The sequence below is a fragment of the Chionomys nivalis genome, chromosome 10, assembly GCF_950005125.1.
Source record: "Chionomys nivalis chromosome 10, mChiNiv1.1, whole genome shotgun sequence".
NCBI classification, from domain to species: Eukaryota; Metazoa; Chordata; class Mammalia; order Rodentia; family Cricetidae; genus Chionomys; species Chionomys nivalis.
Window position 1 is genome coordinate 56,902,709 of NC_080095.1, and position 24,211 is coordinate 56,926,919.

The window sequence follows — 24,211 nt, forward strand, 5'->3', positions numbered from 1 at the left end:
GGATGACTAATATCATTGTGGTATGGAATAGACTGAAAAAGTACTATGAGAGCTCCAGGATAAGCGACCATGGTCTTACTCTTTATTAATTGTGAAATGAATGATCCATCTAAAAATTCTTATTCCCCTCATTTATTAGCAGAAGAAAATATTAAGAGTGGAATTAGCTCAGATATAATTTTTCTTTTCAGTTTATCTTGTATATTTTACTTACTGTCATTTTAAAATATATTTTTAAAACTCCCTTTAGCCTTTTATAATTTATTTAGAAACAGATAAAAAATCTAGTATGTAATACTAAGATATATATATATATATATATATATGACAAAATGTATATGCACTGATTCATGAAACCAGCACTTTTATGATTCCATTTTAAATCATCTTTATGTTTATGGGATGCAAACTGCTTCTGACAAGCATCTAACTTCCACTTCTTTCCCTTCACTCTTAGCAAATAATCATCAGTGTTTCCCCTGCTCTTATTCAAACTATCAGTGGCATTGTTTTTTTTTTTTCTTTCTGAGTAAATTTTTATCATTTGAGCTTGTTGTCATGTCTCAGTTTAATCTGATGCTCAAAAGTAGCAGGTTATGTTCCAGGTTTTATACGTGTGTCTTCTAAGCAGAGAACAGGCACAAATTTTGCTAAAATTTTAAGTACAAACACTTGTCCTAGGCTGTGCATTAAACTAGAACCAGATGGAATGTAGGCATGCCTGGTTTTGTTATATTTCCTTTTTTTTATAATCAATCATTGTGATTTTTAGCTATTAATAATGATATATATATATTAACATTTCTGTGTCTTCTAGTGAGCTACTTTTTAATGAACTAATTTTTAGTGAGATAATTCTTAATTAATTGAAGGAACCCCTGAAATCCTAAAGAAACTTTATTGCATTAAAATCACTAAATATGGTAGAAGTTGGATAAATAAAAAAAAATGTGAGCTAGAAGCTTCACACTGTCCCAGAAAAATTAGAGGTAAAATACAGAATACATTTATGAATAAGTCCTTTGAGTTTGCTGAGAATTAAACAAGGTTCTGCCTCTGGAAATCCTATTTCACTGTGAAGGCACAGAGAGAAAAGGAAAAAGAATTAATGAATGAGTTATTCTTCTGTGATTATAATAACCTCAATGATGAAGAAATGACAATAAAGAGATGTGGGCACACAGAGGACCTGATTTGAGAAAGGAAAGTTAACAGATGCTGTAAGTCCACGGGGAAGAAATTTTTATGAAAAGGTAGAAATGTAATACCTTGATAATAGAATTAGCCCTAAAGAAGGGACTTAATTCCAATTCCACTGAGGTGAGAAAAAATAATTATGTAAGAACATGGCTTCTGATGCGTTTCTGCGAACAAGAACAGCAGGCAATGTGAAAGTCTCATCTTCTCTCTAAAGTAAATCTGAAGTGCATGCTCCAAGAATGGACAGTTTTAGAAGAAAGCAAAATGGAGTCAAATTTGATAGGTGGAGAAGCTGGAGCGAGGCCCTAAGTCCCTGGGACTCTGAAATGTTTCTCAAGCTAGGAAAGAGAAGTTCAGTCAAATTCTTATGACTTCAAGCAAACAGTACAGCCTGAGATTCCTCATTTCCACCCTCTCCCTGGCCCACGATGAAATTCATCCTTTAAAACTTGTAACATAAAAGCCTCAAGAACTTATCCCTCCATGGCCTCTCAAACCTGTAGCCTACCTATAGCTGTGGAGGACAAGGGTGCCCATGTATCGCAGACCAACACAGCACTGTATACTTAACCCAGTATTAGACATTTTTTAAAACTTTATTTTGGAACTATGCAGTTCTTGAATGAGAGCTTTGTAGATGGCAGTGTTGTTCCACAGCGTCAGAAGACTTGGCTGTGCAAGCAAGGACAGTCTGTTCTACTCGCATTCAGGTTCGGTGGAGTTTCACAGCCTCTGACCTTCTTCCTGCCAAACTGTGCTTCATGAGGGCTGCAGAAGCAGTGACTCTTCCCAGGGCATGGTACCCTGAGTAGAAATATTAGATTAATAAATAATCTATAAATGCAATAAATATTCACTTAAAAATAAATATATTTTTAAGGCTAACAGATAGAGTTAACACATTTTCTCTTTCTTAACCATCTGCAACCTTTGTATTTCCCTTCAGATTACAGCTGAAGGACATCTTCAGTGTTTGTTGTCAGCCCTCCCTCTCTGCTCCCTTTGTTTTCATGGCTCCTGCGGCAAATACTTGCATTTGTCACACTGAAGCTTGTCCCTTTGCTGTCTTCCCGAGAACAATAATCAAGATGTAGTTATATGTGATTCTCGAGAACAAAAAGTGCTTAATAGGTTTAAAAGATGGCCTAAAGTAGCTTCATTGCCTTTCGTTTGTATTAAAAGAATAACAAGAGAAAGTATAAGGAATGCAGACAGGAAATGGAAGATAGTTCAAGAAAACGTCTTGCATTGTACAAATAAGAAAATAATATGTTAATTATTATCTCCCAGTGAATTTATATCTAGGGCTCTGGTGAGTAACACAAAATGTGGGGGGAAACTATCACGTGTGTTGTAGTGTCACAAGCAGCTTATGTAAAACATTTTTATAAAAGCACACACATTCATAGTCTATTTGCATTAAAAAATTAAATTGTGCCCAAAATGCTGTGATTCAGATATGCTGTCTTATGATGATCTAACTTAATGTAGAAATATCATTTAAGGATATGGAGTTAATGTCTTATTAACTTTCCTTTTATAAAAAGTACCTTGAATTATTCTTTCTTTTTTTTAAATGATTTATTTATTTATTTATTTATTTATTTATTTATTATGTATACAACATTCCTTCGATATATACTTGCATGCCAGAAGAGGGCACCAGATCTCACTATAGATGGCTGTGAGCCACCATGTGGTTGCTGGGAATTGAACTCAGGACCTCTGGAAGAGCAGTCAGTGCTCTTAATCTCTGAGCCACCTCTCCAGCCCCTGAATTATTCTTTCACATGAAGTGGATATTAATGTTTTTGGACTATGTGATATGCTGCAATTCTAATATTTTAAAATAGTGATATAAATGTCTTTGTACAGAAAACAGTGAAAAGTGACTATATTTTGAATGGTTTTTGGAGACTGCCTTTTGTTTCTAGTTTTGTTCAGAGACAGTATTTCTCTTAATTGTATGGGGCACAAGTATATGATCACAAGTAAATTGGACGCATGTAAAACATACTATTTTTATATTTTTCTCCAGCTGGAGAGATGGCTCAAAGATTAAGATGGCTAGAGTTGGGTTCCTAGCACCCCCATCAGGTCACTCAGAATTGACTCTAGTCGAGTGTCAAGAGATTCAATGCCTCTATGTCCAGCTTCATATCAGGGTGCACATACAGACAACCAGGCAGACACAAATTTTGAAAATATAAATAAAATGTTGAAAAATTATTTTACATTGGTGAATTCTCAAAATTAAGTTCCATGACTACTTTAGGAACTACAACAGGATGCTAAAAATTCTTCATTTGAAGATTAAACAATAGCAACTATACTGTAGTAATTTGATAATAACTGGTATCTGTTAAGAATAAGTCAATGACTGAAATGAAAACCTGTTTATATTTAACAATTGATAGCATTTAACAATTGATAGCATCATATGACATTCATTCAGTAAACTACCTTCTTAAATGATAAGTATTTAGAGTAGGATATATGGGTAGAATCCAGCTATTTTTTTGCTCCCTATGTATAAATGTTATTAGAAACAGTTATCACAAACATTCTGATTAAAAACTACAAGTAACAATGCAATGCATTTATTTTTTAATACTTGTTTTGATGTCACAAACAATCTCTGAAATTATCTTTCTCTTATATATTATTTTTAAATGTTATTTTTATATTAATTATATAAAGTGTTTTGTTATGGCATTCCCATACGTGTGTATAATGTGCATTGCCCATAGCATCTTCTTTAACATGCACTGAAAATGAACCCTTAGATGTGTCTAGTAGAGCCCAGTATATTTAAACGAAGTTAAGTATGTAATCTACAGTAGATAAATAATACCATTTCATCAACAGAAATAATGGTTGAAAAATTTAACTGGTTTTTCTTCTTACCCAATGTAACAAACATTTAAACTCACTTTATTGAAAGTAAAGACTTATTTTTTTGCTCTTGATTACTTCATTCACTTACCAAATTAATCAGGACTAATTGCATGAGGTGGGTGCTTAGTCCTATTTAGAATTTTATAGAAGATAATAGAGAATTATGGCAAATGTTTCCTATTAATCAAATGGCTTTTCAGGGGTTTAACATAATAAACTACTAAATTAGAGAAAGTATATTCAATCAAATGTATAACAGGCCTATGTTGTGGGTGAACAATAAACACCAGGACAGCCACATTAACTTAAAACTTTCTCTGTAAAGTTAGAACAAACAGCACCCATCAGTAGAAGTAAGTAAGAGAAAGCAGAAAGCAAAAAATGGCAAACGTGAGAATCAGAATACACTAAAGTGTGAGAATGGAGAACACTGTTCCAGGGGAGGGTTAAAAAGGAAGAGCCAGAAGATGCAAATAAGGAACCTGAAATAGCGTGGAAGAAGGCCTGAACAGAGCACCACCAGGGGAAAAAAAAAAAAAAATATATATATATATATATATATATATATATATATATATATATATATAGTATAAATTCTGCTAGATGCCAGAGGCATGGTAATGATGGGAGAAACTGACCTGACTTTTTGGTTTAAGATATTGTTGCAGTTGCATGTAGAAAAATAGTATCAATGCAGCCCTCTCTATTCAAGCATGAAATAACAACTTCCTAATTTCTCACTTTGTATGTGTGCATAAAACAAATGATGCTAACAATTGCCTATCAATATACATAGATCTTGCCTGGAGTCAGATAATTTTCCAGCATTCTCATCTTTCCAAAGGATGTGAAACTTCAATTAATGAATCTATGTTACTGATTATAATAAAAATGCTATCTATATGCAACTGATAGCCAGATCTTAGAACAAGCCAAATTACAAATTAATTCACACAAACTTCTCAATTGCAAATATCTGTGGTAAAGATAAATGTACATTTTAAGATGTGACATTAAGTTGTTTTCTAAAACAGCTAATATATTTTATAGTTAAATAATCAAGAGACAATTATGTGAAGACTTAAAGATGACAACTAGGTAATCATGATGGTAAATAATGTTTATGAAAATTATGTTTATATGGTAATTTAGATGAAATAATATTAAATATAAATGGTGGATATTGCAAAACAAGAAGCCCAAATTTTAGTTATTATCTGTAATATAAAACAACTAAGGTCATTTAGCTTTTGATAGCTGGGAGTCAAGGAAGAGAAATCTATGATTTATATAGTTATTTCTAACTTTTATCTTAGAATTACGTAACATTAGATCCTTCGGGATGGCTAAGTTCATATATTCTGACATCTGATGCCTACTCAAGCATAAACCATCTCTCTGAGGATTAAAAATTGCTTTTAAAGGGTATTAACACAATCCATCATATGCACGTTGAAATTTTTACTGTAATAATATAATAACGTGCTGAATCAGCTCTGCAGCCTTTAACTGCTCCCAAGGAGCTTTCTTTATTCTGTTGCACAAGTTCTAATTTTGTTGACCAAGGTAACCTAGAATAGGGATAAATGTCTTTTGACAGCAGGTTCTGTCTTAGGAACTAACATGGGAAATGCTAGGGGGCGAGTCTTTTGTTTATTTATGAGCTTTTGGCATCATCTTAGAAATATACCAGCTAAGAAACAGTTTGTATTATTCTTGGGGACAATAAGATAATTGTAGGTACCTATGTAAGAAGGTGTTTAAACTTTAACACAGGTGGAAGCCATCTTTCAATAAATTATATTATCTTTTTTCTTATAAAACAAGTATTTTCCCTTTAAAATATAATTTAGCCACAATTAATTACAACTCATCCTGTTCATTCTAAATTTTATTTTAACTCTGATATGATTTAGATCACTACTGTTTAGATATATACAAAAATATTTTTCATATAAAATTGATTCAATAATAAATTAACAGAAATAAACAAAATAGCTAAAATGTGAATTTAATATATGTATTGAAAATTAGTTAATTAAGAAATTGCAAAGATGGTCACAGCAGGGTAGTCTCTTAACGAGAAACGCTCTATTAAATGCTGGTACAATGTCATGCAATTATTCATATAATAATATCACTGTTAGTCAGGTTTTTTTTTCCTGTCACAAAACATCTAAAATAAATAGCTTGGTAGAGGAAAGATTTGTCTTGGTTTCTGATTTAAAATCTTCTGTGTAGTGTCACTTGACTTTGTGTTTGAAGACATGTGGTAAAGCAGAAACATGAGAGAGGGACAAGCTGGAAGAAAGCTACTCACCTCATCGTGGCTTGTAATCACAGAGCGATGGGGTGAGGAAGGGATTTGTACAAGACATATCTTTCTGCAGCGGACCCCAGTGACCCACTGCATACATCCAGACTCTATCTTTTAGTCTCTTTCCTCACCTTCCAATAATTTCATCACATATGAGTCATTCACATATTAGGTTAAAATTCTAATGTTCAATTATTCACTTCCAGTAACTCTGAACATTGCACTGAAAACTAAGCCATTGGCATAGAAGCCATTGTGGGTCATTTCAGACCTAGCCTGGAACACTTATTAGTATATAATAATATGTGTTTCACTAAAGTAAATTATAACCTCAAATTCGGACAGGTTTATAGCCTTCACTATTTGTTAATTATAATTATAATGATCATATCTAAAAATTTGTCTCATTCTTAATATTTAACTAATCCATTTATCAGTATGGCAACAAGATCAATTTTCTTTTAGTTTAACCAAAATACTATGTTTTGCTTCCATATGAAAAAATGGAAGAGAAGTACTAAACGTGCTCTTGGGGGAAAAATGTTACAGAATTGCTTTACATTGCACACAAAGGCATAAAGAATTTGAGGATAGAGACGAAGAGAGAATAAGAGAGATCCGGGTGGGAGAGTGGAAGAGAGTTAGGGGCAGAACACAGAGAAGCATATCTGTTGAAAAAGATGCACTTAACTTTAAGTACATTGCAGTTTTTATTAATATACATAAAAATATGAAATTCAGGAAAGAAAATGGTGGATGATAGAACATGAGTGAAGAAAAAGCAGAAGCTAGATACCAAGAGGAGAAACAGAAGTCATAAAAGAGTGTGGCAGGTAGATTATAGTAGCTGGATAATGGGTGGACTCATTAGGAACAAAAGAATCCGCAGTGTAGAAATTAAAGTACTAAACGATAAAATGTTTGTGTGTAGAAATCTGTAAGTATCCACTATATTTAAAAAGAAAATATAGAAATTCTTGAAGTAGTATATGAAAACAAGAAGAAAGGTAGAAGAATAAAAATCTGCATAAGTTTATAGATGAATAAGCATACATTATTTTCACCTATAAAACTAAATGAATAGACCTTAAGACAAAAGAAGTTTCATCTATTATTATGTAAATTGTATTCTTACAACACTATCTTTGTTCAACATAGTAATGCAAATATCATTTCAATGCAGTTGATGTTCTTAATTATCTCTATTCAAATATTGATAGCATCATCAAAGGACATAAAATTTAAACTCCAAGTTTAAAGCCTGCCCCTGCTATATTCTTGTTACATTACTTAGGGAAAATCACTTAAGCCCTATAACTATTCTCATCTGTAATGTGGGATAATTGCAGTAAGTACTTTATAGAGCTCCTGAGAAGATTAATCCTTTATATGCACAAGTCCCTAACATACATTACATAGTATCAATTCTGTATCATCATTACTTTTCACTTTTCTGTATGAGACACAAAATTAGACATATTAAATGATGAAATAAAAAGCTATCTATTTTATGTTCAATACTTTAGATGGAGAATACGACTTAGATGAAAATAAATGTGATTTTATTTTTAAAAATAAAACAGACACTAAATGATAATACAAGTCAAAATGAAGGCCAAATTAGTGTGGGGGCCATTTAGTACATGAGTAAATACTGTGTTGCCTCTCCACTACTGACAAAATAAACAGCAAACCACAAAAAAAAAAAAAAAAAAAAAAAAAAAAAAAAACAACTGTGCTTAAAATAGGATTGATGCATTTTACCTTACGGTTCTGGAAAACAAAATGCAAAATAAATACTCAAACATTGTGGTGTTAAAATCAAGATAACAATATCCTTCTGGGGATTCTGGGGAAAAAAATCTATTTTCTTGCCTCTTGTAGCTCAAATCCTTTGACTTGTAGATATATCCCCTATCTTCAGGAGGAGATAACATCCATCACTAGCCTGTCTTCTCTCCTGAAGCAAAATATTTTTTGGTCCTGGTCCAAAGCATTTAGAACCTACTGAGATAATCTAGGACAGCCTGTCTACCTCAAAAACTTTAACCTCCACTGCAAAGCCATTTTAATAATATAACGTATCATTTAGTTTCTAGAAAATAGGACACACCATGATAGCAAGATAAGAACAGAAAGAGAGGAGTAGACACTAGAGTGTTCTACAGGATTTAATTTTAAGTATTTATAAATGTTTGGTTGAGGAGAAACAAACTTGAAGCAGACACAAATATACAACATCAAATTCCATTGTTATTTTAGGTGTTTTAAATGTCTATCTACGTTTGAAAGGGCAGACAACAATAGAGAATCCTCTGTGGTCTTCAAGTGGAAATAAAGGACAACGATGGAATGAGGCTCATGTTAATATATATCCAATTACTTCATTTCAGGTAAGAAATTAATTTGTTCATTGATTGCTGTGTAATGCATGCAACACTAAACACATATCCTGAAGAAGCAGCACATAAGATGGTAATACTCAGAAATCCTATATAAGACATATAAAAATCACATATTTTAGTTTCTCTTCAGTTTGAAAAACTATTTTATGAAGACAAATGCATCTTTATTATGTTCCATGAAGTAGCACATAGAAAAATAATCTATCAAAACTCAAGGTACTGTGTGGCACAGTTTGTATTCCTTTAATTTCAGTAGTTGGGAGGCAGAGGCAGTAGATCTCTGAGTTTGAGGCCAGCCTGGTCTGCAAAGCATGCTCTAGTACAACCAGCCTACACAGAGAAACACTGTCTCCAAAAACAAAACAAAATAACTCAAGGTATTTGCATAGTCTTCTATTTTCATAGAATCACTTGCATGTATTTTGTTCTCTGTAGAAAATAATATAGATTTTCACACAAATAAAACTGAGTATCAATATACCAATTTGTTGAATAATTCTTGATCCAATTTCAAATGAATTTGTCACCTCAGTCGCTTATTACTTTAATCAAAATCAGAATTTTAAACAAATCATTTTTCTTTCTGTTTGAAGTTATACTTCAGTTGAATACCAAAATATCATTTACAAAGATATCCAAAAATTTAATGACTTGAGGTTTTTAAGTGAAATAAGAAACTTTAATAATCACTGAAAAAGATGACATACCTACAAGATATTTTAATAAAGTTGGCAGCATAGATTTGTAGTTTAAGTAACATTAACTATATATATATATTTATATATATGTGTGTGTGTGTGTGTCTGTGTCTGTGTGTGTATGTACATAAATACATTTGTAGCTAACATATACCAAAATGTTTTTATTTCTATAAAATAATAAAATATCTTTAAAATCTAATTACATTTAATATAGTCTATAACTTTATCCTTATTTTGAAAGGACTCAAATTCACTTAATGATATCATGCATATGTGGCATGGCATACATCTAAGGATACAGAGAATCAGAGTGATCCAATTATACAATCTTTTCCTTGATAGAATTTCTTATCTCCCAATTTGTAAAATTATGACTGTTTGAGAGGTTAACGTTCTAAACCTAACCAAGTTGATAAAATGAATGAATTTCTTCACAAGAGCAGAGGATAAGGAATTAAATAAAACTACTTGAAATCATATACCTATGAATGCAGCAGAATTGCTTTGCATCTATGAAGGATAATACAATGCAAAAAACTGAATAAACTTAACCTGGGAAAACAGGATTCAATGTTCAAATAACATTAAAGTGTGTGTGTGTGTGTGTGTGTGTGTGTGTGTGTGTGTGTGTGTGTGTATGTGGACACTGAAGATTATTTTTCTAAAAATATTGACATACTCTACATATTTTTCTTCCTACATGGGCTGCCTCTTCATCACAAATGATTAAATTAAACACATATACAAGAAGGCTTTACGTTATGATAATGTTATAATCAAGCCAATTCTTTATTGACATTATATCAATTTAATAAACATTTGTTAAGTACCTCTAAGATAATCCTTTATTTCTCTAGATATTAGTTGAAAAATAGGTGAGCTCCAACTTTCTGTCTGTCACACAGCAGGCATAAAGATTTGGTAAAACTCTTGTAAAAGATGCTGGAAGCTACCTGGTATACAGGAAGGAGAGTGACGTCAGGATATACTTATCTTTTCAGGACTGAAATCTTGGAAGCAGGCATTACTGACTAAGAATATTTTGCTTACAGAGTGTTGAACAATGCCTGAACTACGGATTGGTTTATATTGTAAAAAGGGAGGAGAGAAGAGATCAGATTTAGGAACATATATGATTACTTCTGACTTAAACAAGTTAATAAAAATGCCTGGTTTGGGGGGGCATTTTAAAGATATGTAGAGGTTGTTGGAATTACGTTACCTATCTGAAGTTTTGAAGAGATAGGTATGGATATGTCATCAGATTATATCTCTTACTGAAAACTGCCAGAAGCTCGGCGGTGGTGGTGCATGCCTTGAATCCCAGCACTTGGGAGGTAGAGGCAAGCAGATCTCATTGAGTTCGAGACCAGCCTGGTCTACAAACCAAGTCCCAGGACAGCCAGGACTGTTACACAGAGAAACCCTATTCAAAAAAACATAACAAACAAACAAACAAAAAAAACCTGCCTGAATAATTGTTATTAGCAAGGAAAGTTTTACATATTAAAATGAGCAAATCGATGAGGTAAAACCATACAAAATCAATCACTAAGAACTGTGACAGCCATACTCATCCTAAGTAGTATCTTAGAGAAATTTAAATAGTCATAGAACTGAAAAAAAGAGACAAACTCAAATTATAAAACAAGTAAATTACTTGTAGAATGTCCTTTCTTTTTAACATAATTGTAAAATAATAATTTCATGAGAAATTTAATTTCTAAATCTTACCAAATAAAGTAAATATTTTTGTAATTAATATAACATAATTAGCAATCTTAGGTTTTAGTTAAGTCACAGCTATACAAGTTATATTTTATACAGGATACAGTGTCCACTAGAGAATTCTTTTTCGATGTTCAGTTTCCTTTAATGATCTCTATCTCCATGAAAGAGTGGGTACAGGTTTGTTTGAACATCTTGTCTTGATTGATGGCTTTATCTATATGTTGAAAGGTCCCCTTCCAAGGAAAGTACTTTTCAACCAGGGTCTGGGTCTCCTCACTACCAGGGTCCAGTATCCAGTATAAATGACTCACAGTCCACCTGCCAATTTTAGACCCACTCAGCAGAAAGACAGGCTCGGCCTGGAAAGACCCAAATTCCAGAAATGGAGCTGCTGTTGTTGGTTCAGAAGAGAATGACTCTAGTTTTCCAAATCCCTGGAACATTCCTGTCTTGTGGTTGCAACCCATGAAAGCCGGGGTTAGCTCTTCAGTGAAGTAGTACTCAGCATACCCACAGCATACCTACGGGGATCATCCTTATCAAAATGTTTCCCAAAATATGGCACCACAGAGAGGGTGTCCTCATTGGAGTATTTGCGCTTAAACTCATTCCACATGAAGATATCCTTGTGAAGGTGAGGAAGGGGCCCCAGCCTTGGGCTCAGCTGCCAGCTCCTCCCCCATCTCCTCAAAAGCTGAGGCAGCTGCCTCGTTTTTTCTTTCCACTCAGCTCTTGGGCCCCACCTGAATTATTAGTCCATACCTGGAGGAAGGGGTGAGGATTAAGAAAGAAATAGACAAGAGAAAACAGATAGACTCTGGAGGGCATCCAGTGAATACCTTAATCTGCCCTAACTTTAGTACTCAAAGTTTTTATATACTCAAATCCAAAAAAAAAAGGAAGGCAAAGGACTTCTTTACCCTGATACAAAGAACAAATAAATGTAATTACCTCCTCACGTCTTAAAATATTAAGCAACCACACCCTAGGTCAAAATATGCTTTTGTCTAGGCAAAACATTCTGTAGCCACACCTTAGGTCAAGCATCTTGTTGTATAACCTTGAAGGAGCAAGAATACGCCTGAACTCTCTGACCTGTAGTTAAGGTGGAATGGGTTCTCTTCCATAGGCCCCCACACAGTCTGGGGCTTTTCTTTCCTTGGGGTAGAGGTTTAAGCAGGCTCTCTGCAAGCTTCTTAGCATCAGACTGGGCTTTCTTCTCACACAGCTTTATTTACACCAAGAGAGCGCTAAAATGGATCTGGTTAATGTAAGTAAGAAACCAGCCTTTGGTACTGGGTACCGCCTGGGGAAAAGTAGGCTCTCAGATCTGTTTCTAAAACCACAGCAGGGTGCAGACAAGTGGGTTACCAATCAAGGTTTGCCACCATGAAAGCGCCTAGGTTTCAAGAAAGCATCCAGCTGCCTCATCTCCCCTTGGACATCTGCATTTTCAGTGGCCTGTGCATCACGCCCAAAGTGGGGAAAGTTGAATGATGTCAGTGTCAGCAGAACTCATGCACCACCAGAGCTGCTGCCTCTGGAGTACTTCTCTGCAGCTCTTCATTGCTTACATAATCGGTAATGCCTTTGCTCTCAAAGACACAGAATCCATCCTCACTCTCCAATGCTGGAACCCTCCCGGCAGGAAATTTTCCAGAAATTTCAGGGCACAGTGGCTTGGCAAAGGGAAAGGGGCAGTGCAGAGAGCCCCACTGTATTGAGCAAGGAAAGCCTTCCAGTTTTCGGGATTTCTGTACAAGGTCCCAGCTGCCGTGGTAATTCTGCAGAAAGTGGTGTAAGAAATTTCCATGGGAGCACATGGAAATTAGAAAATAAATAAAAAACCATCTTAACTTAAACCCATTCGATATTGAAAGTTAATTGAACTGCCTGAAGGACAATATTAAGTTATAATATGATTTATTCAATATTAAATTATAGTATGAGAAGTAATAATAGGCTATTACTTCTATCAGTTTTTCACATTAAGAGAAGTATAGAGTTTACTTATTAGATAATGCTTTTGCAAGAAAATCTGGTTCATTACCCAAAAGGCAGCATGGAGACCATAGACAGCAGTTGTCCCTGGAAGAGGAGTTGCCCCTGGCTGAGAAGAATCTTATGGGAACAAGAAATGGAAAGCAGAGGACCAGGTCAGAATTGTGGGCTTCCGATCTCAAGTCTCTTTTCCTGCTGATTTACTCATCCACTGGACCCAGTTTCTCACAATTATTGGTTAAAAGAAGGAAGTTCAGGATCTTTTCTTATCAGAAATCAAAGGGGTGGTTTAAATTCCCAAAAGAGGTTCAGGTCCAATAACCATGAAAATGTGTTTCTGCAGCTGCAGAGATTTTTGTAAAAGTCACAGAAACGTATAAAGAGGAATGTACAAAGAGATGTCCAAAGCTGTAAAAACTAATCAAGCTTCCTTCATAGTGGTCTAGGTAAGCCTTGGAGAAATTCTCTCTGCTATATTTGGCTCTACTTCTGATATAGAAGGCAGCATTGGTTTGTTTAGTTGGTTCTCAATGTACTTCCCATCCCTTGGGTTCCTTGGACGCTTTCATAGATTTATAGCAGTGGAAAGCACCTACTTTGATCTTCTATCAGTTTTGATTGGCCTGAAGGACTTCATTTGACATTTCTTGAAGTGTGGGTCTGTTGAGGATGAATACTTTTCACCTGCTGTACTTTAAAAAAATTGTCTTGTTCACCTTCATTTTTCAAACAAGAAAAAAAAAGAGAAATCGTTTTCTCTAGGCATAGCTTAGTAGTTTTTCTTTTAGAAGTTTCTGGATGCCCTTTTGTCTCTGTCTTCTTCCCAAGTAAGAATCTCCAGTTGCACACACATTTATTTTTCTCTTTATTCTGCAAACTTCCTTCTCTGAGATCATTTAAGACTTTTCTCCTTATTGTTGGTTGTAAGAATCTAGACTTTTATATGCTCTGGTATGTTTTTTTTTCTATGTACTTCTAAATTACTGAAATTCATCACCCTGTGGGTTCATCATTATATGAAAACTGAGGATTGTGTGGCTGATTTCTTCATATTTCTTTGTTACCCATTCTGTCTTTCAAACTCCTCTTTGAAAGTTTGCATTTATTTTTTTCTTTTCTTTTTTTTGGGGGGGTGGGCATTGAGACAAGGTTTCTTTGGGTATCTCAATTAGCCTAGAACTCACTCTGTAGACCAGGCTGACCTCGACTCATAGAACTCTGCCTGCCTCTGCCTCCCAAGTGCTGGAATTAAAGGCATGCACCACCATGCCATCTGACTTTGTGTTTGATTTTGAATGGCTTATATTCCACCTGTACATTCAATGATCATTTGTTTGGTAATGCCTACTCTGAATTTAGCCTCTTTCAATGAATTTTTCATCTCAGCAATTGAACACTTCATCTCTATAAACTCAATGTTAGTCTTTTTACAAAATATTTTTATTTCTTTAGTCAGTGCCATGAAGGTAAATCATGATTAACTATTTGGAGTCATTCTCTGTAATGACACATCTATTTCAATCCTTGGTTGGTTTAATAAATGAATTCTTCCTTTTATAGATCATTGTTTTGTTTTGTTTTGAAAATCTAGTAATTTGGGTGGTAGGCATCATGAAGGAACAATCTATGCATTTTAAGAATATAAGATTTATTAAAGAAAACCACCTTTTGTCTTCCCCTCTCCTGTCTCTCTCTCTCTCTCTCTCTCTCTCTCTCTCTCTCTCTCTCTCTCTCTCTCTCTCTCTTTCTTCCTTTCTAACCCCCACTATGTATTTTTCTATGTATTTTTCTCCTTTTTAGTATTTTCTGGTATTGTTTATGCCTGACCACATATATTTTGTTTTCTTCCTATTGTGCTTCAAGAAAACATAAAATTCTAAACCAAATTCCAATCTTTTGCCAATCTTACAAATGTGACTTGACGAACAAATATATCAAACCCAGATATGGCTAAGTGAAGCAAAAGTTTGTAGCATAGTTTAAAGGCTATTCATGTGTAATATTTAAAAAGAAAAAAAAAACTCTAGCTGCCTTTTTCTATGGGGGTCTCAATTCAGTCTCTTCTTGTCAGATTTTCTGCCAGATTTTGAACTGGTTCTGATTACAATAATCTGGGCAAGTATTGAGTGACTTAGTTTTCATTTCTTATGTATCTATGATTATCATTATATCAGTGTCTGACTATTTCATTTAGTAATTTGTTTGTTTTAAATGGAAAAAAAATAATCTGATTTTCAGTACTTTGGGATAGAAACCATCAGAAGTTAAAAATTAGGTCCAGTGTATCTTTAGCTAAAGATTCTGTGAAAAATCAAGATAAGTAATAATTTTTAATTATGAAATTTCTGTTCTTTTATTTCACAATGTATTTTTAGATCTATTGACTAAAATGCTTATTTCATTAAAATGTTTATTTAATTTCTTTAATCTTAATTTAATGTGCAAGGAAATTACTCATACTTTGACATACTATACTCTTAACTTGCTTTATTCTTCTTTATTGTTAGTTAGAATTATTTTTAAAAAGATTTTTTTACTCTGAAATAATTTATACAGAATGAAGAGTTTTAAAATGCATTCTGTAATGTCATGCCTACCAAAAAGCATTGTTACAATAAGAGATACAAATATAATGTCATTTAAATTAAATTGTAAAAAGTTATATTATTCAAACATATAACATTTGGAAATATTTTTAAGTCATGTGCAGAGCATGATTTTCTCCTTCCTTTTGAAGTAAATTAGCTATAAATGGTGTCGAGTGCCTCTTTTACTTAGATTCATTTAGTTTTATTTGATTGAAAATTTAATTATGTTGATCTAAAAACTCTTGCAACATACACACTTGCCTGTTCTATTGAGCATCTTCTGTTTGCTTCATAAAAATAAAATTGTATTGTACCAAATAAAGATTTTATTATAAGAATATTACTTTGCAAGCTTCTCATAGACTTAATTTAGCACCATCAATGTTTTCTAATGATATTTTCATTACATATTTTGCTATATTTTCAAGGATTAGAGCAAAACTTATAAAAACATAAGCGCAATACATTTTAACCCTATAAAGCACTTTATATTTTATATACCATGTGTCAAGGAAAATACCTTACTTCTCTTGTTAATACTGTAATTTGTTTGTAATATAGTCTATTTTTTTCCAGGAATCATGTGTTAAAAGACAGTATGAGACAATACCATTTTTAGTTCACTAGTTTTGCCAAAAGTTATTAAAGTTCTTTTACTCTTGAATCAGCATTTAAATATTTGGATATATTTTCAAAGAAATTTAAATGTAAGTAATTATTACTAAATGATGATCAAGTTTTCTCAACATGACTTAAGTGTCTAATAATGAAAAGCTATCTGGAAGATGTCACTATCACTCAGGGACATATTCGTATGCAGTTCTATAGCTGACAAGGTGAACCAAGTGCCCGGAGGTTTATGCAGATGTTTGGAATTCACCATTTCAGACACTTTAAAGGGCAGCACAGATAGCTCATAGGTTAAATACATACTGGTTTTACAAAGGACCCTAGTTCAATTCTTAGCAACCACAACAGGCAAGTCACAACAACCTGTAACTCCAGCTCCAGGGTCTCCAATGGCTCTGGCCCCCATGGGTACCTACACATTGAGAGAATCACATAAATAAACAGAATTAAAAATAGGAAACTAAAATTTCTGAATAAGTACCTCCCATTTACAACTCACAATGTGCTCTGTTTCTCTGTCTTCCCAGCAATTCACGTCTTAGGTTGTTATTTCAGATTAGAGGCTCTTCATGCTGACACTCAGCAAGCTGAGTAGTAGGTAGCATTGTGAAGTTGTACTCACAGTTAAGTTTGGAGATAGCTTCTCCAAGGAAAACGTCAGGACTATCTGCCTGCTGGCATGTGATGCCTCATATCTCTTTAATTTTATTTTTCTTTTTATTATATTTTTATTATTTAAAAGTTTTTTAAATTTAGGTACATTTTTATAATATTCATCCTTCCCCTAAGTGCTTCTAAATCCTCTCCCTGCTTCTGAGACGCCCACCCAACGTTAAGTTCTTTCTCAATAAATAAACAAAAACCTAACACAACCACAAAACTTCCCCAAAACCAAGAAAAAATACCTCCCCAAAACATTGAACTGTAGCCAAATAAAAGCATACACAATTTTGTGCAGTCCATTATCTATGATCTCCTAGTCCTGAACATGAGGCGTGTCCTGAAATGCTTGATATACCCAGTTGAAGAAAGTTGTTTTTTCCCTTTCCAGCAAGCATGAGTGACAGTTTTCAGTTGTTAATTTTTACCCTAGTAGCTAAGTTTCCATTCATTCATTCATTTTTGAAAAAATATAACCAAATAAACTATAAGAAGAGAAAATAAAAACTGTCATATTGAAGTCTGACAAGATAAACCAATAGAAGGAAACACTGTTTGAGTGACCAAGAACTGGAAACTAGGTAACCCAGGGACCAAGGGTAAAACCAACTAAAACTTGTCTAAAAATAGAATGAAAATGTAATGATAAAATGACTCCTAATGATGTGCTGCTATACTTAGAGACCATTGCCTAATTCAGCCATGACTTATCTTTTACAATGGCTGATCATAGTTCAGCAAACTAGAACAAAAACTAAAACGAAGCAGCGAGCGTGATGGGAAAAGCCCACAAAGCATCAACCCTACACGAAGAACTGCAGGCAACTGAAAAAAAGCTAGGAGTAGGAGAGATGACATTCTCCAGAGAAGAGCACACAAATTGGTTGCCCAAGGCCAAATGAGCAGTCCTGAATACATGCATACAAATAATATTATGTGTACTGAGCAGGTTATATTTAGGTGTGTGTGTGTGCGCACATGCAAAACCAGTCATTGAAAGAAGACAAGAAAAATGAAGAAGAGGGAAGAAGGGTACATGAGAAGGTTTGAAGGGAGAAAAGAGAAGAAATATAATTGTATTATAATATCAAAAGTAAAAATAAGCAAGCAACCATGCCTTAGAGGAGCTTTCTGAGACTATAATAGCTCTTTGTCCCACTGGTTGGAGTCACAATAATCACAGTTACACATAAATATTAAAAACATTTACATGTGGCAATTTTTTGTCAGAGAGTATTTTTATCATACCAACAAATAATAACTAATTCCATGATTTAATTCTATAGACTATCTAAACTCATACTATGTTTCTATAGGGAGAAATCACATTGCTACATATATTCAATGGCCAATGATATTATTGATGGTTATAAAAGTCAGCAAAACTAACAAATCTTCAAATCATCCAACTTTTATTGCCATCCAAATAATTTAATATCTTTTTTTTTCTTTTGGTTTTTTTCAAAACAGGGTTTCTCTGTATCTTTGATGCCTGTCCTGGAACTAGCTCTTGTAGACCAGGCTGGCCCCGAACTCATAGAGATCCATCTGCTTCTGCCTCCCCAGTGCTGGGATTAAAGGCGTGTGCCACCAGTGCCTGACTAATTTAATATCTTGAAGAGATGAAATAATAAAGTATAGAATTGCTCTAAGTATAGATAGCCTTCTTGATAAAGTATAGTTCAATTTTTGTTGATTGGTAAATTGAATATATAATGTAACACATTGACGGTGGGAAGACAGCACAAAGATTAATTTATTTTAGATAATCTCCCCCATAAATCCCAAAAGAAAAATGCTATCTTTCACATTCTGATTCAAGACCTTTATCTTCAATGTAAACTTTGATCTGACCTTGAAACTTGACCAAGCTGAAGAGGAAGGTGGGAAGAAGAGAAAAAGAAAATTAATAATTACAAAAATAATTGAACCAGTAACAATCGTCTGTATTAAAAGGCAATGACAAGAGAAAATTTTAGAGTGATGGACTATTAAAATTAAGACGTAACTTTCCAGGGAAGCAGCTGCAAAGAGATCACAGGTGATTTTGAGAATTTGTTCACTTTCATTTTCTATTTTTAAATACTAATGTTTCACCTTCTGTTAGCTTCTGACTACAGACAACAAGAATTTACTTAGTGAACGTAAGTGTATAGTTTAAGGAAAGCTTGATAATTTAATCAAACTATTCACTCTCACAAAGCAAAGACAACATGAATACTAATAAGGCTGTTGCTCACACATTCTTTCCAGTGAAACTTTGAACTCCAACTTCCAATGTTTAAATCTCAAGTGATTTTAGCTTCCAAGTTATATGGCACACGTAGAGCTTCTTAGCTAACTCTTAGTGGACTCAGCCTTCTTACATCGCTACACCGTACAAAGCACATAGGAATGTAGTTTCCTTGTCTTCTTCATGGCTGCATTGCAAGCCCTGCATCTTCCTCCCTTGTAAATGGACATTTCCTGTCCTGCCCGCCCACACACTGTCCTGGTAGCTATTTTCAAATTACCACACAGAGTTAATATTCTTTATAAATGCAAAATATTATCTATAAATGCTTGGCCAGTAAATTAGGCTTATTATTAACTAACTCTTACATTTTAAGTTAGCCCATATTCTTTATTTATACTCTGCCATTTGGAGATGCTTTTTTAGCATGGCACATACATCTCCTGCTCCCTCTGTGTCGGACTGGCTACCCGACTCCTCCACCCTTTTTCTTCCCATCATCCTGAGTTTGGTCATCATGTCTATACTTACTGCCTGGCTACTGGCCAATCAGTGTTTTATTAAAACCAATTCAATTGACAAATCTTTATAGTATACAAGAGAATTATTTTATGGCACTCCATAAGCTTTATTAGTTGAGCTTCTCTTCCTACTTCCTGTCATGACCTAGTCAAAGTCAAATTCTGAGTAACTGAGGATAATTCTGAAAGAAAAGTCTACATAACTATGCATAGTTATTTATTATGCCAAAATTAACCATCTAGAACAGATGTCATTTTCCTTCTCTCTAAAATTAAAATGACTAGCCAACAGTTATTTTAGTGTCAATATAGTGTTCTATATAAAACTATATTCAAGTATTTATAATACATACATAAAATAAAAATCTATTCTCATGACAGCACCCTACCTTAATCCAACAAAGTATGGCTTTTTTAAAAATCAAAAGTAGAACATTTCTGCTTTTGTGGAACTAAACAAATATTCAGTGAGACTCTCAGAGCTGGCTTCGGATGACACTTGGTTCCTGTCATCATCAACAAAGAGTTAGTATCCCATAATTAAAGACAGAGATGGTTGGGGAAATTTGATTTATTCTATCATTGATTCCGAATAAGGTTAGGATCTGTATCTAAGGTCGTTCAAAATATTCACATCTCCACCTCTTTGTAGTCATGTACCAGACAACTTCAGACTTAACATCCTAACTTCAGCAGTTTCTCTCTCTCTCTCTCTCTTTTTTTTTTTTTTTACTTTTTAAAATTGATTTTTATTGAGCTCTGCATTTTTTTCTGCTCCCCTCCTTGCCTCTTCCCTCCCCTTTAGCCCTCCCCCAAGGTCCCCATGCTCCCAATTTACTAAGGAGATTTTGTCTTTTTCTTCTTCCCATGTAGATTAGATCTATTCGTGTCTTTCTTGGGGTCCTCGTTGTTGTCTAAGTTCTCTAGGATTGTGATTTGTGGTTCAGCAGTTTCTTATTTCAGAGCATATAATTTAGGTCGTTCTGCCAATTTGCCATGAAGACTCAAAATTCTTAAACTGAAAACTTGTTTCTGAGTGTTTGAACTTTAGTCTGCCCACTTGCTTTCTCTTCAGTGATGCATGTTATTTGGGATGTTTTCCAGAGATGGCTTTGTGCAGTCTTAATTACCATGAATAAATACTAAGGATAAATAGGAAATAGTATTTAAAAATTAAATCTGTTAACTAAGACTTCACCAAACATTTCCCTTGTGAAGTTGTAAAGACTCTGTCTACCAGACTGCTTCTAAGTGAAGGGCAGGAAATAAAGAAAACACTTGAAAACCAATGTCCTTGCTTACTAATTGATGTAAGGTGTCTCTCTGTATGCTGTAAATATGTTTTATGACCATTGGTTAATAAAGCACTTGACTTGGCCAATAGTCAAGCAGAATAGAGCCAGGCAGGACATCCAAACAGAGATAAAGGGAGAAAAAGAGCAGAGTAAGGGAGATGACAGACAGCAACTGCTGGGGAAGCAAGATGTGGGGTAACAAGCTACGAGCCTTGTGGTAAAATATAAACTAATAGAAATGGATTAATTTAAGTTGCAAGACCTAGGTAATAATAAGCCTGAGCTAACAGACCAAACAGTATTTAATTAATATTAAGCGGCTGTGGCAGGATGAGAAACTTCCAGTTTCAACTAATTGGAGATTTTCATTGATAAAATTATCATTGCATACAAAGCAATGTTGATCAGCTTTTCAAAGGTAGCCTAAATTCTCTAAGAATAATCTTAAATGTGTCTTCAGTGAACTGTTTTCAAAGATGAACCAAAAGTAAATGCAAACCTTTCTTACTGCTCAAAATAAATTTTCACACACAAATAATAGTAAAATAAAATTATTTTGTAAAATTCATGCAACTGTATTACCTTATGCTAGAGTCGTTTATTAAATTGTTGTTTCTTTGGAAAGACCAAATTAATATTTTATTTCAAAATTTCGAGAGTACAAACCACTAAATACATTGGTTACATTTTAGAACCTATTTTGTTTGTTTGTTTTTTTTTTTCTGGAAGAAAGAGATAGCTTGAAGACTAAGATGATAATTCTAAAGATCTTGTTTCCTTCAAGAGTAATTAATTAAAGTTATCTAACCATTCTTATTTGTTATCATAGCTGGAATTTATAAATGAAGGCTACCTAATATCACTCATCTGCCCTTTCAACACTCATGCATTGGGCCTCCATGCTCGACTATTGTATATACTGGAAATTCAAAGGCTTCCCACTAGATTCAAATTTATGATTTTTATACACATAAATGTCATCAGGTTTTAAATTTATAATTTCAAAAACATCACAGCAGGATGTCAAAGGGTGAGTATAAATGCATGAGGAACCTGTGCAGTGCACCTGCACATCATCAACGCATTTTGACCGGGTAGGGCACCATTCTGCTCTTGACTATATATATATATATATATATATATATATATATACATTCTAAAAATATAACTGATTCCTTCCTTAAAATATTTCTGGAAGAGTTGGGCTGCGTGCTTAGGGGAAACTGAGAAAATATGTTTCTGTACAATAAAACCACTCTAACAAACCTATCATATTTTTAGCTAATTTTTGAAGGCATTCGAGGTCCTGGGATAGAAGGTGACATTGCCATTGACGATGTATCAATAGCTGAAGGAGAATGCGCAAAACAGGACCTAACAACTAAGAGTAAGTGCCTCTCCTGTTGAGTCTCACTTGATGTGATGAGGAAGTGACATAGGAACTGTGACAGTAACATGTTTCCATTTCATACAAAAAGTTATGGTTTAGTTAAAACTTTCTTATTTCTGAATGTAAATCATCTGCAGAACAGTTTGTATATTTTACTTGAATGATATTTTCAAATTTCAATTTTCTTTCTTTTTCTTTTTTTTTTTTTTTTTTTTTTTTTTTTTTTTTTTTGGTTTTTCGAGACAGGATTTCTCTGTGGTTTTGGAGCCTGTCCTGGAACTAGCTCTTGTAGACCAGGCTGGCCTCGAACTCCCAGAGATCCGCCTGCCTCTGCCTCCCGAGTGCTGGGATTAAAGGCGTGCGCCACCGCCGCCCGGCTCAAATTTCAATTTTCTATTTCAGGTCCATTCTTAAATGAATGGGAATATTTCAAAAGTATTAGAAATATGTGTTGCCTTGGTCCCTAAATCTTCCTCTCATTTCTTTCATTTGAAAGGTGTTTTCAGAATCATATTTTGGAATGCATTTCAATAGCAGGATTTTCTTAGACTATTCTGGAAACTTTAATTCTATGAGCACACAATGAAAGAGTAATCAAGCTAAATTTAAACAAATAACTCATCAATGTTGTAGCATAGTTAAAGGTTTGAAAATATATGTTGCTCAAGTCTGATGTGCACCAGAGCCTTTTTAACTCAGCATATTTATGGAAAAATTATTACAGTCTAGATACTGAAAGTCAACTATGCAATTACAGCTTAATGTACAAAAGTGACTCTATTATTTAACATTGTAAAAAACAAAAGCACCAATATGTAGTGGTGTCATGTTATGACACTTAGTATTTAAAATACACCCTTAGCAACAATTTTCACTTCAGAAAAGATTCTGCTGCACCCACATGAACCCAGTTTGCCCAGAACACACACATACACAATGTATTCTCTTCAGAGACTATCTGATTTCATTTTGCTTTCAGAACAGTTATCAATGATGCTACCCTTACATTAAATGAAGTTTATATCCATGTTGCATGCAAATGTTACATTTTTACCAAAATTAAATGCATTGGATTTCATAATTTAAATTAAACTTTCCAAATGGGGAAGATAAGAAGAGAAAGCAGAAGTGGTGAGAATAGTCCCAAGGAAATGACTCTGAAAGCCTACCATGCTTTCAGTATCATAGTCTGGAATATTCTCATGTCCAGGCTTCCAAATTAGTAAATACAGAGTAAAATGTGTCTACTGTATCCATAACTATAAATCCAGTCTGTTGTCCCTTCTGCTTGCCTTCGATATAAAGCTGATGTGTAGGGGCTGGAGAGATGGCTCAGAGGTTAAGAGCATTGCCTGCTCTTCCAAAGGTCCTGAGTTCAATTCCCAGCAACCACATGGTGGCTCACAACCATCTGTAATGGGGTCTGATGCCCTCTTCTGGCCTGCAGGCATAACACAGACAGAATATTGTATACATAATGAATAAATAAATATAAAAAAAAAGCTGATGTGTAGTGCAAAACCTATTTTTCCCAAATGATTTTTCATGTGTTCAATTTATTAGTTCAAAAAACCTGTATGAGTAAGTTTGTGGAATGTTTATGTCCTTAATGTCTGTTCTGGGCACTTATCTTCTTTATCT

The 24,211-nt window shown here is 34.0% G+C and overlaps 1 protein-coding gene across 1 annotated transcript in view; it reads left to right on the top strand.

Annotated features, from left to right (window-relative positions):
- Mdga2 (MAM domain containing glycosylphosphatidylinositol anchor 2) overlaps positions 1-24,211 on the top strand; it is a 713,503-nt gene that overhangs the window by 680,870 nt on the left and 8,422 nt on the right. Inside the window, exons 15-16 of the mRNA XM_057782716.1 lie at positions 8,678-8,808; positions 22,462-22,567. Coding sequence (XP_057638699.1) covers positions 8,678-8,808; positions 22,462-22,567 — 237 coding nt within the window. The remainder of the gene's footprint in view (positions 1-8,677; positions 8,809-22,461; positions 22,568-24,211) is intronic.